At 41.1% G+C, this 21,480-nt stretch overlaps 1 protein-coding gene across 1 annotated transcript; it reads right to left on the bottom strand.

The window, feature by feature from the left end:
• Window positions 1-810: 810 nt before the first annotated feature.
• Window positions 811-21,382, bottom strand: epg5 (ectopic P-granules autophagy protein 5 homolog (C. elegans)). Its single transcript, XM_077599852.1, has 45 exons — window positions 20,821-21,382; window positions 20,116-20,688; window positions 19,152-19,412; window positions 18,853-19,051; window positions 18,319-18,455; window positions 18,141-18,248; window positions 17,689-17,762; window positions 17,354-17,462; window positions 16,746-16,860; window positions 16,409-16,559; window positions 16,133-16,294; window positions 15,762-15,919; window positions 15,491-15,642; window positions 15,085-15,225; window positions 14,853-15,014; window positions 14,656-14,778; window positions 14,321-14,583; window positions 14,094-14,234; window positions 13,846-13,990; window positions 13,196-13,393; window positions 12,997-13,104; window positions 12,798-12,920; window positions 12,560-12,726; window positions 12,134-12,370; window positions 11,943-12,066; window positions 11,125-11,266; window positions 10,587-10,758; window positions 10,342-10,504; window positions 10,116-10,258; window positions 9,591-9,747; window positions 9,160-9,354; window positions 8,868-9,081; window positions 7,758-7,942; window positions 7,372-7,579; window positions 7,217-7,292; window positions 6,556-6,659; window positions 6,306-6,481; window positions 5,956-6,174; window positions 5,669-5,878; window positions 5,109-5,253; window positions 4,796-5,038; window positions 4,492-4,705; window positions 4,136-4,354; window positions 3,356-3,470; window positions 811-3,290 (listed from the first exon to the last, which is right to left on the bottom strand). The coding sequence occupies exons 1-45, from the start codon at window positions 20,866-20,868 to the stop codon at window positions 3,108-3,110; spliced, it is 7,662 nt and encodes a 2,553-aa protein (XP_077455978.1). The 5' UTR covers window positions 20,869-21,382; the 3' UTR covers window positions 811-3,107.
• Between the last annotated feature and the right edge of the window lie 98 nt (window positions 21,383-21,480).

Below are 21,480 nucleotides of genomic sequence, written 5' to 3' on the forward strand. Positions count from 1 at the left end.
AGATGTCGAGTCAACCAATCAACCCCGCCCCTTTCAATAAGACGCCCCCAAGAGTGGAAAAAGCAGCTTAAATACAATACTACTGTGCAATAAATTCTTCATCTTGTCTGTCTGTGAGTCCAAATGTTTTCTGATTTTCCTACTCTTAACATTTCCTTCATCTACTTGATGAAATTATCTTAAAATATTCATGACATTTTGCTCAATCCTTTTTCTCCGGTGTTCCGCAAGGCTCCACCTGTGGTCATATTTTTTTGTCCTGTCTAGATGCTTAAACATGCAGAACGGTAAATCGGTGTGCCTTAAACTGAAAAGGTTTTACAATACGCTTCGGATAAGCTTAGTGGTTGTTTGAATTGGGGTGTTTCGTCAGCTTTTATCGAGCATCTGTTTGTTTTGGGGGTCATTTAATCTTTGCGGCGACTAGGGATGTCTAGATGCGGACTTTCTTTCCAATGGTTTTGCCGATACCGATCCAATACCCACTATGGGTGTAATATGTAAAAATGTAACCTGGAAATGACAAATCATATTTTGACATCTTTGCCTCGTAGTTTGATTTACAACAGAGGAAAAGTACTGAAAATACACGCAAATACTCGATTGGATTCAATCTTGTGACCATATATTGTCCCATACACCACAAAAAAGCTATATCGGTCACCTATACCAACTATTTTCTTTTTACCACATTTGTAATCTTGCCATTATTTTTACATTTTTATGAATGTTTTCTTATAAATGAATTAAATATTAATAAAAGCAATATTAAAGTATTAAATGAATAAACCCAGAAATACCACACTGGTCATAGCCCCATAATGACTAAAAGTTCCTTTTTTTCACTTTTCATTTTCTGAATATTTAACTATATAATTACGTGCTATTGACAACAACAGACATACGCATCATTAATTGCCATTGACGGTCAAGGGGCCATTCGCTGCCAGCCCCCCAAAGACAAAATGGATTGGACATCTAAACCTCTTGGCCCTGTCTTTGAAAAAACAGCAGTCACCTTTCAAACCACGTGCATCAAAGTGGAGGCAAATGATTCATGGTTTTCTCACAGATGTCAAAAGGCAAGACAGAATACACATCACAAAACATATAAATTGTGCTGTATATCACCAAGCAGCCCACAGTTTTCTAAAAATGAACTTAGAATAGAACTCTGGTGGAGGTCTGAGTCATTACTGGTGACTTTCAAGTGATAAGTGCAGGCGAAAAAAGGCTCCCTCAGCCTTGACGGGTCATTCGGAGAAAAGAGCAAAGTCTGAGTCATCAAGCCCAACTTCACCTGTTGGACTGTCTGACACGTGTGCACTCAGCTGTAAATAAAAACTGAGTCATTTTCGACAAGCCTCTGGTGTCAGACGCCAAACCAGACTCTCCCAATCATCTCATGGTTAAACATTTTGAGTTCGTGCCCATTGGTTGCGCTATAAGAGTCCAGGACCAACAATTCCTGACCTGAAGCGGAGTTACCATGGTGACACAGGACGTGCCAGACAGCGATGTGTGCCAGCTTGTCTCATTTGGGATGGGAACACGGTACATGCCACGCAGCGTAAATTGAGCACCAGAACGGAGTGATAAGCGAACAGAAGGCGAATGAGAGCGCCAGACAGTCGCTTTACACCAATGTGGAATAGAAGGATACTTCTTCTTCAATAACTCACATTGTGTGGGAAAGACGCATAAATGTGCAGCCCCCCTCCCCTTGAGTTTTCTGTCTTAGAGCAAGCCGTCCTCTCCCACTTCTACCTTTTGTGTAACCATAGAGACGCCTCTAGCCTGATGTGGTGTCGGACAGGGACACAGGGACAGCCTCACAGAGATGTGCAAACTAAAAGCATTTTTCCCCCATACACAAAGATGATTTAATAACAGTTTGGACACCCCCGTGTTGCCATTGAAAAAGAAATGACATAGTGCTTTTTTTGGAGAGTCTATGATAAATTTTCACAATTGTCCCTGCCATCTCAAGCCACCACTGAAACAAACAGCAGATGTGAGACATTGTGTCCTCTCTAGTCTCGCCTCTGGTCGCTGATGCATACAAAAAGAAATGCTTTAAACATTAACAGTCACAGCACGACACATTGCGAAAATGTGGTAAAAAAAAGGTGAATCTGAACAGAAGACCATTACATAACACCACTTGTGAGTGTGTTTTTGGGGGGGAATGCAATTTTCTTTTTTTGCACCAGACTCAACATTTACACAATTAAGATTAAAAAAAGAAAAAAGACATGGACTTTGGCAAAAAACAAGAACCGCTACCAAGGAGTATCGCAGTGACACTGAAAAGGAAAACAAGTATATTTAAAAGTAAATGCTAAGAATGATATTTAGGATTTTATTTCTGAGAAAGAAAACTGCAGCATAAGAAGAAAAAGTACATTTTGAATCATAATTCTTTTCAACTGGAAAATATATATTTGTTAAAAATCTGACTGACTTTCCATCATTGATACGATCGTTGAACTATTTATATCGATAACGGCGCATGATGGCATTTTATTATTTATCAAAATGTAAACGCAGCATCCTTAATGTAGCTGTGATTTTATGAATGTATACACGTAAAAATATTACTTTAAGTCTGGTATACAATATTATAACTTCACTCATACGCTACTATTTTTGACTTTTTCCTCTTACACGATATTTGTACTTTTCAGTGCGGCCTTTAACATTCCTTGGTAGTAAGCACTTATGGTAGGACATGAATAGAAGGATACTGCTTCTTCAATAACTCACAAAGGCATCAATGGATTGTGTGAGAAGCACATAGGCTCTCTTTTGTGGATGATTTCCACAATATTCCTCAAGCTTTTTGTTCAGTATGTCCTCCAACTTCCTCCTTTTCTCTTTTCTTGTTACATTTCCTGTAGAACTGTCTGTACCGCATCTTGAATTGAGTTTCTGCTTCAATAAATAGGCAGTGATGATCAACAGATGAGTCATCGAAAGCACAAAAAGCCTCGAAGATGAGATGAAGAAAGTGCAAGAAGGGACGAGAATGGGATCGGACAGCGACAACAAAGGCCATTTACTAGTACCACCTGTTTCTCAGGCAGCGAGTTTTCATCCCATCAAGGTCAACGTATTACTTGAAGGTATCTGAGGTCAGGGTAGAGCAGGTTTGTCAGCAGGGCCAGGAGTCGAGGTCCATCTTTCAGACAGTGGCCCGGATAGCGGATGAACTGGAGGGCTTTTTTCAGCGAGTCTTCCAATTCCGCGTACTGCTTATTGCTAGCCATGGTTTCAAGCAGCCCCAACAACTGCGGAAAAAAAACATTGAGGAGACAATTGAAGACTTGTAAAGGAATTTGGCATAAATGCCTACTTGTTGTGCTTTTGGAGAAGCTTGTAAGTCAGAAGTGGGCTGGAGTCGGAGCTCATTTTCTGATGCCACTTGTATGGAGAGAAACGTTGCCAGGCTGCGGACCACCACCCGGAATCTAAACACACAATGCAATATGCCTGAGGAGCATTATCATGATGTGAAAAGTTCTAGAAAGCTTATTTCACAGGTGGTTAACCGAGGGTCCGTTGCCCAGATTTGGCCTGCCACAAAATTTGGTGTGGCCTGCGAAATTAAAGATTTGCTTCGACTTCATGTTTCTCGCAAAAATATTTTTGGGGTAAAAATGATGCTTCATCTTTGTTTTATCTAATCACAAGATTTTTTTTCCCCATTTAAAAATGAAAAGGGAATATTTACTATTTGGTCACCTCCAAAAATGCATACATTTTGTTCTTAACACAAACAATGTGAAGAAAAACAAAACAAAACCATATGTCGTTTTTAATTTAAGTTAAAACAAATTTTTCCAATTTCCCCCAAAACAAAAAAGGGAAAATTAACTTACTCCCTTTTTTAAAAACTCAAAATAAAAAACAAAAAATAAGACCACCATTACAATGAAGTGGAATTTGACCATTTCTAGCTTGACCATTTTTCGGTCAATAATGTCTCTAAACTATAAAAAGAGTTCGATCAGCAATCAGTTGCCAATTATTTAATTTGTCACACCAGCCCGAATTGGCAGACTTCACGTCCCGCCGTAGGAAAGCCGAACCACAATGTGACCAAAGACAGAGGAGATGGAAACATCTGGCTTACTTGTTCGAAATGGGGGACTTCTTCCCGAGACCAATGGCCCCGAGTAGTCCAGAATTGAGTCTTTCTTCTCCCAGCTGTAGGAGCCGACTTTGCAACCTCAATAGCCCGGAGACCACCCCTGACAATTCACTGAGACTCGCTTGAGGCTGCAGCAGCTCCACGGCCAGATTCAGTGCTTTGTGCCACCAAAGAAACAGTTTAGCCTCGTTGCCTGGTCCGCTGGAGACGCACAACGACATATTTCGTAGAATGATACAAAATTGGGTCATACTGCAGCCTGAAAATGTTTTTCCCCCCCAAAATTTCCTCCTGCTGCCATTGATCATAATCGTTGTTATCCAGTCAAACTCACAAACCTGGGGGACACCTGATGGGTCCACGTGTTGATTAGAGCCAGCGTCCTCCTCTCATTGGCTCCTGTGTGTTCAGAGTTAAGGCGTTGGAGGATGATGGCGTAAAGCGTGAGGAAGCTGCACCCAGATAGGCTCTCGGAGAGGAAGTCTTCCACCGTCAGCTCGGGCACTTGCAGCGATGCTAACACGGGACCCCAGCCAACGAGCTCCTCTTCAGCTGGACGAGGAAAGGTGCGATCTAACATCTCTACCAGAACATCGACTTGGCGATTCAAAGCAATGAGCGGAAAGCGCGAGCTCGCTTTACCGTGTTTAAAGTGCGCCGTGATGCACGCCTCCATGATGCGAGTCATGTGGCTCACCGAGGCCAGACAGCGGGAGCAGGCAGTGAGCAGAGGCAGAATGGGAAAGCCCTTCCCCTTCTTGTCCAGCCAGGCAATGACCCCAAGCGCGAGCGCCTCGCCCGTAGAGACGGCGACGCTGTTGAGCGCGGCCAGCGCGCCGCTGAAAAGGCTGCAGAAGGCCATGTGCCTCTGCTCCAATCCCGTTTCTGTGGAGGAAACGCAACGGTTAACCGACACTTTGCCAACGGAGACTTTTGCGGGAGAAGAGCGCCTCACCAGGTGGGCTGAATGTGACAATGCTCTCCAAAAGGGCCTCCAGCTGCGTCTCCAGAATGCTAATGCTGATGGTGCCCGCTTGTTCCAAAGCCACCAAACACTGCACGGCCCAGCACACGTAGGCGGACGCCTTAAGCGTCCCCTCCTGGCATGCAAAACGTAACTTGTAGTTGGTACATATATACATATACATACATATATACATACATATAATATACATATACCTAGTATATATACACATACCCATCTATACACATACCCATCTATACACATACCTATCTATACACATACCTATACGTATATACACATACCTATATATACACACACCTATATACACATACCTATATATACACATACCTATATATACACATACCTATATATACACACACCTATATATACACACACCTATATATACACACACCTATATATACACACACCTATATATACACACACACCTATATATACACACACACCTATATATACACACACACACACACACACACACACACACACACAAACACACACACACATAGCATTTAATAAAAATTTGATATTTATACCATGTGAGCAGCTTCATACGGGCGGGGATGAAGTCCAGCAGCACTACGTAGCGATGTTAGCAACAAGTGAGTTGCAGAATCCGTGCTAAGCAGCAGAGACGGAGTGTAGTGGGTACTGACATATGCCAGAACTCCTTGGTAGGATGACAGATCTAATTGGTGCCAAGGCAGAGATGTGCATTGGGTCAACAGATTGAGAAGTGGGGAGTCCTGGACAAAAGGGGAAGAAAATGTTTCGTTTCTTTTGTACACTCCAACAAAGTTTTACAAAAGATTTAAGAGGGTACCTGTTGGCTGAGGAGCTGCTCCTCCTTTGCTAGAAACACCAGCATGTATAACAGATACACCAACATGGTGTATGAATCCTTCTGAGGATTCAAATTGGACTGAAATGTTACTTGTTGTGGAGGTGGCATTAAGTGGTCACTTAAGACGCTGACCCAGTTCACTTCACATAAAATCTCTCCCATAAACAGGAAGCAGCTTTTGGGACTTCCTCTCTCCACCTGTATGGACAAACGAGACGATAAAAAATGTAAGAAAGTCAGCAAAGTCATGAGTCTGCTTGAAAGATGAAGTAAATGTGATCAGTGTCTCATATTTTGATGGTTTTGAAACGGATGTTTGGGGGTCTCACATTGAAGAGGTGCTCCATGAGCAACGTGTCCGGATGCAGGTATCTCCATGGCAGCTTTCGCAGGTGAGAGTGGTACATGTATAACAGGTACTCTGGGGTCCGTGGAGAAGTGCAATTTTCACAGTACAGCAACAGACTAAACCAAAGTGCACCTCTTTGTCCCGGAAGAAGCCGCTCTGGAATGCATGTGCGCAAAACAAATGTATATGTTGTAAAGGGAGCATCAGGAAAGCAATAGTTTGGACGCTACCTTTGAATATCTGATGCAGTTTGTCCGTGTGTTGAGCGTAAAGTGCGACCACACATCCTGCAACACTCGCATCTGTCTCCATCCAAGGGAAACACTTGAGATTACTGTAACAAAAATAGTGTTGATACAGCTATAGATTTCCACCTACACATTACCAGATCACTTTAACATTCATCATAATACATTGAATGGAGCCAGACCTTTTATACAGAGCCATTATTAAATTCATTGGCTGCCACTAATACCGTTGTCAATGGCAATGCTATGAAAATTGAAAAAAAAAACCTTTAACCAGTGTATTTCTTTGTGGTGTTCTTTGTATTTTATTTCATGTAATTTTGTTTTGATATTTTACTAGCTATGAATTTTATTTCTAACTCAGAGCAGACTCCTGCCTTAGCACCCAAATTAAAAGCATCCCCATATTTGGTAGAGGCCACGCTACCTTTGCCCTCAAACCCTAAAATGTCATCACTTTCCTCTTCTAAAATTCACCTAAATTTTTGCTTTCATACTACAAACATATCCTGCAAGATTGATAATAATCCCTTTATTCATTCTTGAGTTATCTTGGTTAGTTTATATGGAACCAAAAATAGTCACTTGCCCTATAGAGGGTTGATTACAACTTGGTGAAAACATTGCTAGAAGACCAACGTACCTCCCATCTTCAGTGTTAAGAGGAAAGATCCACGGCTTGAATAACTTCACAATCTTATTGTGCAGTTCGTGGAGAGCTGTGAGAATTCCAGACTTGTGTTATGAAAACATAAGAGCAGGCGCACAAACCATAGTGTTAAATGTTACGCGATTTACCTTGCATTACTCTCTTGCTGCCCACGGAATCTCTGGCAAAGCTGCTAAGTGACACGCTGCTCAGACAGTGAACCAAATAGTCCCAGAAAGTAATAATCTCACTAATGTAAGGAGACCAGGCAGAGTAGAGGCCAAAACTACGAAGGTCAGGATTGCTGAGACGATTGCGCAGGAAGTAATCACTGAGCCAATCTATGGTTTCATCCACCTATTAGCAATATAAAAAAAACAATAACAATGGCAGGTTTGAAGTCACTTTTGGATGAGGATTTCAAAAATGTCTAACATTATGAATTAAATCAAGAAAACTGAAAAATATTCCATCTATTTTTTTGAAGGTGAAATTTCCTTCATCGGTGAAAATATAGAGTGATTTAGGATGTCACCTGTTGAGGAGAAAGGGTGATTGGTGATCGATAGGGAGATCCTGAGTAGGCTGTTGCGTGGGCAGAAACCTCAGAGCTTTGCCCTTGTTCGCATTTGTTCTTGCTGCTGCGGGAGGAAGATGAGCAGCCGAGGGATCGCATTGTCACTTTCCAGCATTCCGGACTTAATAGCTGATTTGATGAGCCTGTAGAAAATAATGATTTAGTGCAATAACTACGAGGTGTTATCTATCTATTGATTCTGATGTAGATATATATCCGTTGGATAACACTGAAAAGAGTATTATTTTACAAATGTACTGGAAGAACAAGTTAGATTTGTTTGTTTTTGTTGAACACTGAATACATTTTTTCGGTTCAGATAAAAATATGAATGCAAAAGGTTCGAAGTCCAGATTTTATTTTGTGTGTTTTACGGCAATATGTGTGAAACAACCCAGAAAAAAACAAACTTATTGGAAAATACCCACTTTTCAGGTGATCAAAAGTATTGGAACAGAAAATACAGTGGTACCTCTAGTTATGAAATTAATTGGTTTCAGAACGCTTCTGGTTATGAGTCAAAGGTCAAAGTGTTATTGCATTACTATAAGCAGGGAATTGTGCTTACACATTGTGATGATTTGAAAGGAGGAGAAAAGTTGTTCTATACATGAAAGGCGAACCACAAATTGGACTGACAGTAATTATGGAGAATACTACATTGAGGCAGATTCAATTTGCATTAACACTAACATTTGCACTAGAGACACAATGAATATTTGTCTTGGTAAACATTTAAAGAATACTCAGATTTAATTCACGCTTTTCCATTTCTTGAATATTTTGCAAACGTGAAAAATGTGTGGATGGCAGTCCTTCAAAGAGATGACTATGTGTTTTGTTCCTTAGCCAGGAGATGAAAGGAAAATAGGAATAAATGGAAAGCAATTCCCTCTTATGATTCACGGGTGATAATAAAAATCTGTCCATCAAATATTTTGCCGCTTATTTTTTTTCACAACACTAATTCAATTCATATTGATTGCTGACAAATATAAGAGGAACTTTTAGCTAGTCAAAGAAGGCTACAAAGACTGCTTTAATGACCATGCAAAAAGATACACTTACTGGTCATAAGGAGACGCAGGCAATCACTGTAGTGGTCAGGGAAATGGTGGCGTAAAAGCAAGCTCCAGTGTTTGGTAATAAGGTGAAAAGGGGTGAGAAGGTCCGGTTCGGGATCTCGGCCGCATACACAGAGACCCTCATGGACGAGTTCCAATAACTGGGTCCTTACGGAAAATACGGGATGGGCCTCGTTCAGCCAGCTGAACAAATCAAACTGAAAAACGATGCAGAGAGAGAATTGAAACCGAGTGGCTTTGATTGTGCAGAAGATTCCTCCACAATTTGGTCCAACCTTTGTGAGTAGCATGAAAATAACGTCTGCACTATCAAGATCTAGTGACGCCACTACGTCTTGGTAGAGCAAGACCAGCTGGCCAGGAGCTGCGTTCGGCGTGAAGAAAGGAGCTATAAGAGGGCAAAGACGTCTCTGTTCCAAGATGGTCTTCAGGACACGACCACACTCTTCAGGATTACCCTGGATGAACACCTTCAGAAAATATGTTATTTATATTTAGATTATTCAGGGGAAGGTCAAAGAACTCATTTATTTTGTTTTCACTTTAATTTCATTGTGACTAAAGAAGGAATCTTAATTCAACTCTTTGAGGCAAAAGCGCAGTGAGTTGTGTTACAATCATGGGCAGAGGTCCTCATTCTACTATATGCTGTTCTTAAGAGTGGAGTCTTGTGATCAAACAGCTAGAACAGCATGCGCGTGCGTACCTGTCCCAGTATCTCCACACAAGAGGAGAGGTATTGGCGTGTTGGTGGATGTCGTAATGTGTCTTCACACACAAATGACACCACCTGGTAGAAGGCTGCTACGCCAACATGATGCACCGATGGGGATTTCTGGGATTTGTACATGTTCACGAGAGCCCTGCACACATTCAAAAATACACATTTGAAACTTTGAATAAACATCACTTTTGCTGAAGGTTTGTGATTTCAGAGTACCACATTTTCCGCACTATAAGGCGCACCAGAGTATAATAGTGTGCACATTTAATGAATGGCCTACTGCAATTTGTTTTCATGTATAAGGCGCTCAGGATTATAAGACGCAAGAGTAGTAGTGGTTGTAGTAATAGTAGGGGATTTGTTATACAGTCACTAGATGGAGCTGTTGTAGTAGTAATAGTAGTAGTGGTTTCGAGTTGTGTTATACATCAGATGGAGAAAGCTGAAGTCTTTTAGTTGCAGCTTATAATGCGGAAAATGCGGTAGATAGCAGACGGTTATAATCACGTGATAAAATTCTCGGTGTGGACAGCAGCTTGGGCCAAGCTTTGAGGAGGAGGAGCCTTAGCGTCAGTATGAAGGTTTTTGATGTCTCTGCACAGCGACGTTATCTGATTCTGGACTGCCTCCTGTCTCTGGACACACTCACACTGAACACATCACAGAGGGTCACACAGGTGAACAATTCACAGCAAAGCTAATAAATTGGTCAATTTTTCTGCAACGCTCATACTGTGACGCTGATATTAGCCGGGCCCTGGCATGGCTGCCCTCCTTTTCCTCTGCATTCTAGGCTCAGGGTTACTTGCTCCGGTCGGTTCTTGTAAAGCAGAGGCAGATTTTCCAGAAGCTCCTGTTCCATGGCCACCTGCTGGGCTTCCCGTGAAACCGCAGTCCTTTGGGGTTTTATGTGTGAACATAACACATGAACATAATCGTGTACACAAGCAGAAGTGCTTCATAATAGTTTAAAGGTACCTTGCTTGGTCCTGCAGTATGCTGAGATCTCGCTGCAGTAGTTCGGCAGCAGCTTTGGAGTCCGACAGACAAAGGTTGGGAACCTCAGCGACTGGAGTCTTGAAGTGTTGGAGGTCTGGAGCAGGAAGTGGCACTGAATGCTTCTGCAAGTTGGACTGGATACGGTCCTTTGCTGCAGAAAAATACAGTCACAGCCGTTACACATTTTGATTGGTGTTAAATCTTCTGCCCAAGAGACAAATAAATAAAATAAATCATGTTGGTGATATTATTTTTTACAGATGGATAATTTAGAATTTGCTATTTTAATTTGCAAAGCAAACAGACCTTTATTTGTTATATTTGAAGACCTGTTTCAATATCGTTTGGTTTCTCAATCTCCATATAAATGAAGTCTATTGTGAATTGAAATATATATATATTTCTTAAATTCCTATGAAAACTATCACATTTTTTTAAGTGCAGGTAAAAAAAATGCTCAGACTGGGATTCTCTATCAATAAACTCATAAGCAATGATTTGTATGGTTCTTTTATACCATTGCTGAAGCTATAGTCAGTGAAGCTGGAGTTGGCGGTTTGGAGGAATGATGGTTCACTCTGCACCTTCTCCCACAGTGAAAGGACCTCCTTCTTTTCATGTCGCAGACGCTCCTGGTCGACATATTCCAGCCACAGTTCCTGAAGATTAGAAGAAATCGTGTTAGGTTTTTAAATAAGAAGCGGTACATGTACATTTATTGTAGTACATACATATAAATCCTTTTATTACTACTTATTTATGTGTGCACATTTTGGTGAAGCTTTAAATCTCATTGTACTTGTATAATGACAATAAAAGGCATTCAAACAATCAATATTCAATGTAACTATTAATGATTACATATAAGATATTTTTATATCCAATTCAAGCTTTTTAAAACCCTTACTGGGCAATCATTGAACTTATTAGTTAAATTGCCATTGAACATTCGTTAGTTCGCCCTTCCAGTTCAAAAGAGATTGGGCGTCTCGCACCGTCAATGGCACTGGAACATTAGCACTCACGGTGAGTCTTCCCAGTTTGAATGATTAAATAAATAATGTGAAAAATAAATTGCAGTACTACTTGGGGCTGTAAACATTATTGATTCTATTACATTGAGTTTGTATTAGTTTATGAGTACTATATATTTATAATTAGGAGAAAATACTATAATATTACATATTTATATTATAAGAATATTTTTAATATAAATATGTTCAAGATTGAGAATAGTCAATAGCTTTATACAAAGGTAAAAAGGTCTTAAGTTTCAACTTTTGAAAAAAAATGTCCACTGAAAGGGTTAAAGAAATGGCGGACACACAGACAGACCTGTTGCTGTTGCATAACCTGTGCAAGTCTGTGTGGTTCATATTCAGGAGGAAGACTAGGAAGGTAAACTTCCTGCTTCTGCAGAGTTTCATCTTCCAACCACAGGGCAAAAACGCCAAACAACCTGCAAAAGGTGAAAGATTTTTGGTTGAAAATATTGTTAACTGCTCAAAGCACAGCAGAAGACCTACCTGACCAACTCTATGTGTAGCTGAGGAGAGGTGAGGTAGGAGCGGCAGGGGCTACCGAGCCACCGGTCGCTAGGGTTGTCTGCTGAGACCGTGTCTGTTGGTGGCACCCTTAAGGCCTGGCTGGCAGCATGGTGGAAATCCGATATGGTTTGTAACCTCTGCCTCAAGTCTTGCAACAAAGTGGCTTGAGAGGAAGTCTGGAAGAATCTTCGGCCAATGCATCCACCGGCAGCCAGACTAGCCCAAGCAAAATGCATTTTGGTAAGATCACCTGGACTTGAAAATCTGAAGTTGTCCTCATTGTTGCCATTATGTGCAAATATATAGGCAAAATAATATGCTGGGAGATGCTTTTGAAATAACAGTCACATCTTAGCTCTATTGTACTGTATAGTTTCATCAGATAGGAAGACTTAAGCGTCATACCCATAATCGGGACCGGGCTGCCTGAGGAACAGCTGCAGGAACTTTTGCCAAACTAGTGGTAAGAGAGGATGGTCAGGGGGCGTGGCTAATGCCTGCCAGGCCCAACGGTAAACTTGTAGTCGCTGCAAAGACGGGGTGACTGGCAACTTCAGCCTCTGTTGAGCTCTCTGCCTCAGACATACGGCAAATTAGTTAAAGGTCATCCATCTATTTTGAATACATAATTCCCCATATGTACCTTTAAGGCTTGTTCTGGTGAGATACTAGGCTCTGATAGGAGCTCATTTTCAACACATCTTCTGAGCTGAGAGTCTTCCTCAAATGTGCCCTCCATGTTAAGTACCAGCCAGGCAAACCAAACCTAGCAACAAAGAAACACTAATCCAGTGAGATCATATACTTATTTATGCAAATTGTTAGGGATTAGAGACTCCTACTTCTCCACTCAGTGACTGGCCCTCTATGAAAGACGGTGTTGCATTTCCAGCAATCCAGCCTACCAGAGAGGAGAGCAGACCTCGATCTCCATGGTAACCCAAAGCATTCTGCATTAGGTATTCAAACCACGACATTACTAACTTTCTCAGTTGGATCAGACGTGGACTTGAGACAACCACGGATGCCTGATCAAAATACCTTATGCTGTTGGTGAAGGAGCTTCAGCAGGCAATCCTCCTGATGATGTGTGAATGCTGCAAAGCAGATTTGATCAATGAGGAACAACACTGTTTTGTCCCGGTACCATAGATTCTGCTGGGTCAAAATCCCCATCCAAAACTCCAGCACGGCTGCGGCACCCACACGACTGGGCTGTGAACTCTCAACCACATGGCTCTGGAGGGAAGACAAATATTCATGCATTTCTAAATCAAAGGGTGGAAAGACTGTATATATCGCAATTTCATTATACATAATAGTTTGAACAAATCGGAGTAATTTCGGTGAGCATCATAATTCCGGCAGCTCCTTTACATCAATTGGGCTTGAGGAATAATTGTTTAATTCTTATTCCAAGAATGCAATGATAGCCTGAATTTATGCATAATTTGTGTAGCTGGTGCATAGTTAAGGTTATCTATTAGGTTGCAATATAAAAGGGCAACATTTAGGACGAATATGCAAGTGAAAGATAGTTGCTCAAAGTTTTTAAACACATCGAATTTCTCAGACTTTATAAGGAGTAAAATAATGTTTCGACATAAAAAAATGACTCACGATATTGATTAAGTTGCATAGAAAAATAACCATTTGTAAAATAAGTGCCCTAGCTATTGTAAATAGGTTACCTGAATAACACTGTTCAGCAGTCGGACATTGTCTCCATAGATTGCTCCAGTGAGGAGAGGAGCTACCCGGTGTGTGACTTGCTGTGTCACACCCTGTGGACACACACTGTCGTACTGCAAGAATAGCTGAATGCAACTTAGGAACCTGACAAAAAAGGGGGAAAAACAGACGCAAAAAGTTAAGTGTTGGTGAGGTAGCTACTGAATAACGAAAGCATTGAAAGTTTGTTTGCAAAAGTGATATTTACTGAGCGTTGCTGAGAAGGTAGAAACTAAGTGGGTAGATTTGGGGAAGGATGTTATCCAAAAGATGGACAGCAGCGCGCAGGTGGCGAGACTGAATCAGACTCCTTAACAGGCCGACTCCATCGGTACAAAAGTGCTCCAGGCTAATGAAAAATAAATGACACAGATTTTCCTCATTCTTTAAGTTGGGAAGGGAAATAAAAATCATTGCAAAGGAAGTAACCCATACCTATGCCCTACTGTTGTCATAGCAATCGACAGGTATGCTCCAATAGGGATTCCTGCTTTTACAGCCCGGACAACAGAGTGCATGCTGGGCGAGTGTGTGAGTTCTACAAGTGGGACGGACCCCAAAGCAGGAGGAGACCAACCCCCTTTTGGGTGCTGTGCATTGGCATGGAGCTTTAGCCTGAGTAAGAGCTGCCACGCCCATTGACTGAAAGATGCCTCAGGGGAGACGCCTAAGCGAAGGACGCTCGCAAGATACGACACCTGAAGAAAAAGAGACGTTCTCGGGAAACATTTGAAAAAGTCGAGAGCGACGGATGTCTTAAAATATGTTACCTGTTTAATTCCTTCTGATATGAGACCACTATAGGGTTTATCAGTCAGGTATTTTTGATACGCCTCAGCCACCAGCAGAGCCACTTTACTGTGAAGCGATGACGACAAGGCCAAGGAACCATCCTGACAACCCAAACAGGCTTTGTCATTTCAGACCAAAGTGAAAATGGGACAAGTGGGAAACCATTTAAAACTACCTGGGAGTATCCCCAGTTGAGACCCTCCAATATAACGCAAGCCAGTCGATTCTCCACAGCGGACAGAGGATGCTGCAGCAACCACGCCCCAATCACGCATATCTCCTCTGGTTGAGGATGCCACAAGCTCAGGGGAAGCTCTTTACACAAGTACAGTGCCACCTATCAAAGAGAAAGCATTAAAATACCTCCAGTATATTCTTCTAGTGAAACTTAAACCAATAGAACCAACCATGCCGACGGTTTGGATGGTTTCACTCAGCCTCCCCAGCAGCACAGAGATAATAAAGGGATGTGCTGATGCTATGGTAGCCAACAACTCTCTTCCAACCTTAGAGTAAATTTCTCTAGTGGATACGCTGACATAAGACACCTGCAGGCAAAATAAAGTGATACCAAACCGTCTTTTATCGCAAAAACAAAGGCATTGGATTTTTTTTCTGAAGACGTTAAGGATGAAACAGAACAGCGCAGCTCTTCACCACTAAATCCTGAACAACAATAAAAATGACTTTTCTTAATAACACAAAAACATGGCGTTATTATCCCTGACGAGGCATAAATGCTACTGCAGCCCTTGTTTTACGTCTCGATGGATTGAACAGAAACCTCATTCTTCCTTTGCACATTTGTCATACCTGGTAAATCAGCAGAGTGATGGTTGTGACGAAAGCTGGATCCGAGTACTGGGCTGGTGTGGCCATGTGTGCAAGTGCAGTGAGGAGGGAGATGCCGTCAGAGCTGTTAACCTCACACAACCACAACTCAAACCTCTCTTGATGTTCGGGTTCTGCAGAAAAAAATGGTCTGCACATGATCACCAAGTTTAAAGGTCTCCGACTCATGCTTTGTATGAATTGAAACCAGGCGAGCTGCAGTCATAGAATCCACTGTCAAAATTTTAATTACCTCTTAAAGCTAGAATGCAGGCTTCGGTGTCATCACAAGCACAAAGAGTTTCCAATCCTTCAGTGACGACACACTGCATCACATAAAGGATCCTCCATAGCATGTAGCTGGATAGAGTCCCATAGGGCATTTCAGACATAAATAACCAAATTCCCAACCTGTAAAAGAAATGGATGAGTATTAAAAAAACAATGTTTTTATTTTATCAAAGGGAGTTGATGTGCAAAATTGACCTTTTGAACTTTAAATCATGTTATGGATTCCACACTTTGAAAATATAACATTACCATCAGGGTACACTAGCCAGTTTACACCATAGTTTTGTATGTATGATACTGTAAAATCCTAAACAAAACACTGTAGTATCAAACCTTTTGCTTCTGAGAACATGCAGAACAGTCCTGAGGAATAGATGATCATATTCCACCTGCAGCTTTTCCAAAGGTAAAGAGTGGACGTGTGTGTTAGATCCACTAGTACCAGTCCCGCTAACATATTGTGCCCAATGATCACTGACATAACACAGCGTCATCCTGCAAGAGAGATCCAGATAAATGACGTAATAACATCGCCTGACAGCATTTTTATGGATGTGACCAAACCACCATGCCTTTTTCAAACGTGCACACTCCAAAAGACCCACTAACCGTATAATGTGTCCTATTCGTTTCACTAGTTGTCTGTATCGAGCCCTGTTATAGGTTTGTAGGCCAAGGGCGAGAATTTCAATGAGCGAAGAAGCAAAGGCAAAGACACGCATCATCTTCTGACTTGAGTACCCGTGAGACTCATAGACACCTGCAAACCAATTGTTGAGTTAGTTCCTTCAGGGGGAAAAAAATCCCCTTTATGTATTGATTTTTTCAAAATAATCATTTCAGGGGTTTCAGTGCTGTAGTTGTGCATCACTGTGGTGGACTTTTTGTAAAGACTGCTCTCTTAATTATAGCTTTACAAAACAAAAGTAAAGATGTAGACATTTACCGTGCTTGCTCATCCCCAGCATGTGTGAATAGAGTTGCTGGAATGGGAACTGGGACATAAAGGAGACAAGGTCATCCTCACAAAGCAGCAACCAACTGCTCTCTGGATCCTCATCCTAAAAAAGAGGACAGCATGTTTAATTAAATCTGGTATTCAGTCAAAAGACCAATAATTACATGCACTTTAGCTCTTTTTTAACAGCTCTAAGTGTGAGTCAGTTGACAGCAACAAAGACAAGAACATTTAGTTTTGTTTTGATTGTGTGAACAACTTTAACACGCTGTCATTTGACCTTTTTCCCCACACAAACTACAAATCATTCATCTATCAAACATTATCAGGATTATAGAAGACATTGAATGTTCTAGACGGGTGTTCCTTTGCAAAATGTCACGCTTGTCAAGTTTCTACATTGTTTGATTTTTAACTCAACAGCTGTCACTCGCTGACTGTGATAGATGTCCAATCGATTTCACCAAGGAGAGATGATAAGTGATCAATTACGATAAAAACAGCTACCATCCTCCTCAAAATTGATTGGTCATATATCGCTGTCAATGACAATGAAAAATAATCATTGCTTTATTGTGATCCAAAATCCTTTGTACCTCCTCTCCTCCTTCATCCACAAGAGTCCAGTTGCCAGACTCAGGTCCAGACGAAGCCGAATTTAGGCTCTCACATGGTTTCATATGGGTCAAAAACTCTGCACGATGTCTAAAGTCAGAATAGAAATGCAGACCTAACCAGTTATTTGATTTTATTCACATTGGAAAAATGAAGGAATTCAATGAAAATAACATTAAGAGTGGTGCTGCTCCCATTGAAATGTAACTAACCAATACAATTAGTTAACTTAATTTGATAGGAAAGATTACTTAATAAATATATAACTGATTCTGATAGTGTTCTTGGGCAGTGAACGCCTTTTTTTTTAACCCACCGAGCAGGTGACATAAGAATTGCCAATGCTTGCATAAAGTCCTGGACTCCACAGACGTTCCCGCTCACTTCGATCTGAAAACATCATAATAACATTTTGCAAATGTTTCAGTGCAGGATTTGATATCCATAATTGTCAATTATAGTGAATGATTGATTCATACCTTAGGACAAATAAAATATCGAGTGACAACTAAAAAGGTCAAGTAAATCACAACCAAAATGGCCCGATGGATCAAATTGGATGACTAATTTTACTTTTTAGTTATGGAAAAGAAAATATTTGAACGTAATTTACATTTTGTGTTGCACAACTAAATTGCAAAAACAAGGGATTTGTTTTTTCTTCCCCCCAGGCGTCTTTGCAATGCAATTTCCAATGCAAAAGTGGACAATTGGGACATATCATATATATGTAATAGTAACGGACACAAGAATATTTTATGAACCTACCTGAAGGAAAGGGGCGGCCCACTTGCCCACCCCAGCAGGACAGCACAGCAAATGACACAACAAGAACAGATGCTCTCCTGACCCTCCCACATGGAGTAGCTCTGCCACCTGCAGAGACAAAATCATGATAAATAAGCAGCGGAGGAGCAAAACACACTGCACTAATGTACACAATTACCAGTATTTCCAACCAGTGATGGATATCTGCTTGAAATTGTGTATCATCAAGGACTTTTCGCATGAAACTAAAAAGAATGCTGATGGCATCTTTCAATGGTTGAAAGGAACAGGGCCGTGTTTGGCTAGGAGAACACTCTGTTGAAAGAAATACATAGACAAACAACAAAAGAGTTCATTCAGCTGGATACGTTCACTGTTTGCAAACCCTGCTGACCTGACAACTATTCTTGCTTTCCTGCATGTGTGTGGTATGCTTCAATGTTCAATATAGAATATACAGCCATTTTACACAAAGTCTGACCCTTGAGGGGATAAGCTGAAAATCCACTACCCTATAATCAAAGTACTTGGCTTGGAAAAAAAATGAAATGGTAATCTATTGGTATTACCCATGGAAATTGTTCCTAAATATTTGAAAAGAAACAGTTCTTAAACATTACAAGTGAATGAATATTTTGTAGTTTCAGTTGAATACAAGTGAATTGTGGCTGATTTATGGGCAATACTTTGGAGCAGTGTATGCGCATATCACCTTTTAATAAGCGGTACAAGAAGGATTCCACCTGGACACGTGACAGCAGAGCAGTATAAGCATGCAGTGCCACCTTCTGATGTAAAAGTTCACTGCGAATTTCAAAAAGTTTGCTCAACTCAGCCAGCACACTTTGACTGAATTCTGCTTGCTGGAAACGGTGGTAGCCACACACTTTCGACTGATCTGCGCACAATCCCTAAAGAGGAAAGAAAAAACATTAAAAATATCAGTGAATTCTATTATATCAATTCATTTACTGCATATTTGTGCTCAGCAAGGTTTTGGAGACACTGAACCTGAAGTGTCAACTGTTCATCTCTGAAGCTCCATAGACGATTCTGAGTGCTTTTACAGTCGGACGACTGCGTGTGCAATTGCGTGTGTGATTGGGTCAGCTGTCTGCGACACCGCCAGTAGTTCTGCAGAAGTTCGGCCAATTCGTGAATCTCGTGTCGAGCCAGCGCACAGAACTGAGCTGTGCATGCTTCCACGCCTTCTAGCCAAGTTCGTAAGCCTCCACCAGGCTCCCAAACACTCAGCTGCTCCAAAGAGAATGGCTGCAAAAGAACAAAAATGAAATGAGTTTAAAGAAGAAAAAAATGAAATGAGTTTAAAGAAGAAAAAAATGACATGATCCATAACTAGTCATAAAGTCATTTCAACTTTCTTGTTTCAGGAAAAACAAGTTGACAGTTACTTTTTTCAGACCAAATTTAGAGTCAATACATTGCAGGAAAACAAATTATAGCATCAACTCAACTCCAAACTGTAAAATGTATCCTTTTTGGACACATTTCTTAACCCATGAGTTGTAAGGACATTTTGAGATAATGAAATCATTCTTCAAGATGATAATGTATCTGGTTATTGGGGGAAAAAATGCCAAAACGCACACTTAAGGTCAATGTCAGGACTTGTTTGTGGTGGAATTTGAAGAAAATAGCCCATGACAAGGCTCAAACATGTAAAGCTGATATGGCCAAAGCATTCAGAGAAAGTTGGAGCAAGATCGATGAGGAACACTGTTTGACATTGATAAAGTCAGTGTTTTAGAAGCTGTTGTAAAGGCCAAAGGTCATCAGGGATTTACTTTTCGCCTGATAATTTTTCCCTGCGAGCGGGAGGGAACGAGTGAAAATCCCCTCTTGATTAATGCTCTAGCTCGCAGAGCTCGTACTAAAAAGTACTTAAAATCGGGAAAAAAGAACACACACAGACATATCAAGCAATATTATATATATACTGTACAAAAAAATGTACCTGAACTTCTGCTGTGGCTCTTGGTAATTCAGGGTAGAGTTTTGTCTTGGAAAGTTCAACCACAGACTCCAGAGGCTGCAAACTAAGTGGAGAACATTCCTGCTCGGCAAGTGCTAAAACGGCAGGTCCTTTCACGGAATTTTTCACTGCTGCACTGTGAAGGTCTATCCAGGATCCCTCCTCCAGTGTCGGGACAGATGGATAAAGAGGAGGCGCACTGGGGACACTTTTAATGTCTAAATGCGTCGAAACACGTGACGCATGTGATGTGGCCTTAAGCTCGGACTTTAAATCAATTTCTTTCTCCTGCTGCACTGTGGCTCGTGATGTCTGTGACAAATCGAGAACTGATCGTAAAGTCTCATTTGATGCAGCGTGAGACAGGGACGTCTCTGCGGGAAGATCTAATGCCTTGGATTTGGTCTCAGGCATAAGAATGGGCTCAAGTCTTTCCTGCTGTGGTTCCTGGAGTGGAGCGGATAGAGGGATGCTTGCAAATTCAGAGGTGGAAGCATCATCACACACGGATGAAGAGGCATTTTCCTTGGCTTGCGTTGTTTTCTGCTTCCTGATCTGCTCACAACAAATAAGTAGATAATTGGTCTGAGCAAGTATGAAGCAGAAGTAAAACTCTATAACCAATTTTCAAGGTTTAACCCACAAAAACCCTTCAACGTGAATAAAAAAAATCAAATTAAACGTCACCTTTGTACTGACTTTCGCCTTGGTCTTCTTAGGTCGTACTGCCTCCATGTTTAAACCCGTCTCTCACATCGCAAATTTCTCCTTAAACAATTTTAGGACAGTACTAGTCTTTGCTGCAATATTTGTGCAGAAAATCGACATCAAAAGCATCTGTCTGACCACGTTTTTTCTTTGATAAGCAGCAAGTGGAAGGCTGTGTTGACAAGATAAACAGGGCTTGTCAACACAATAATTTTGAGGAGTTTTTCGGCCACAATTAGGAAGCGATCGCGTTTACTTCATAATGATAGAACAATTAATACTCCCAAAAGAAAAGAGGTTCGTAGAAGGAAAAATATTTATGACGGAATCAAGGCTCAAATGCTATCGGGTATCGTCTTGTTTACTCGGTCTACCTCCATTTTATTTCCTCTACCAGCCGCTTGATCTTCTTTGCTTCGTTTTTTCCTGTCGTAAAAAGAATAAAACAGCTAATATAGGCAAATGACGGGGAGCGCTTGTCTCATTTTCGGTTCACTTGTCACTGTTTTGTTTGTCCCAGGAACTGTTTTTTAACAATCCAGAGTCACGTGTTAACTCCACCTTTCTACGGAAGTCGAGAAAGAACAAACTTTGTCAAACCAAAACAAAACAGCCATACGACGTGTTTATTATTCATTC

The sequence above is a fragment of the Stigmatopora argus genome, chromosome 5, assembly GCF_051989625.1.
Source record: "Stigmatopora argus isolate UIUO_Sarg chromosome 5, RoL_Sarg_1.0, whole genome shotgun sequence".
In the NCBI taxonomy this organism is placed as follows: Eukaryota; Metazoa; Chordata; class Actinopteri; order Syngnathiformes; family Syngnathidae; genus Stigmatopora; species Stigmatopora argus.

What these genes read in the sequence shown, in the direction of transcription:
- epg5 (XM_077599852.1), bottom strand. Translation starts at nt 20,868, where the DNA reads ATGGAGGCAGTACGACCTAAGAAGACCAAGGCGAAAGTCAGTACAAAG. An exon ending in TGCTGAACAGTGTTATTCAG is followed by an intron (nt 13,394 to 13,845) that starts GTAACCTATTTA and finishes TCTTCCCTCCAG; the next exon opens with AGCCATGTGGTTGAGAGTTC. An exon ending in CAGCCCGGTCCCGATTATGG is followed by an intron (nt 12,371 to 12,559) that starts GTATGACGCTTA and finishes TGCTTGGGCTAG; the next exon opens with TCTGGCTGCCGGTGGATGCA.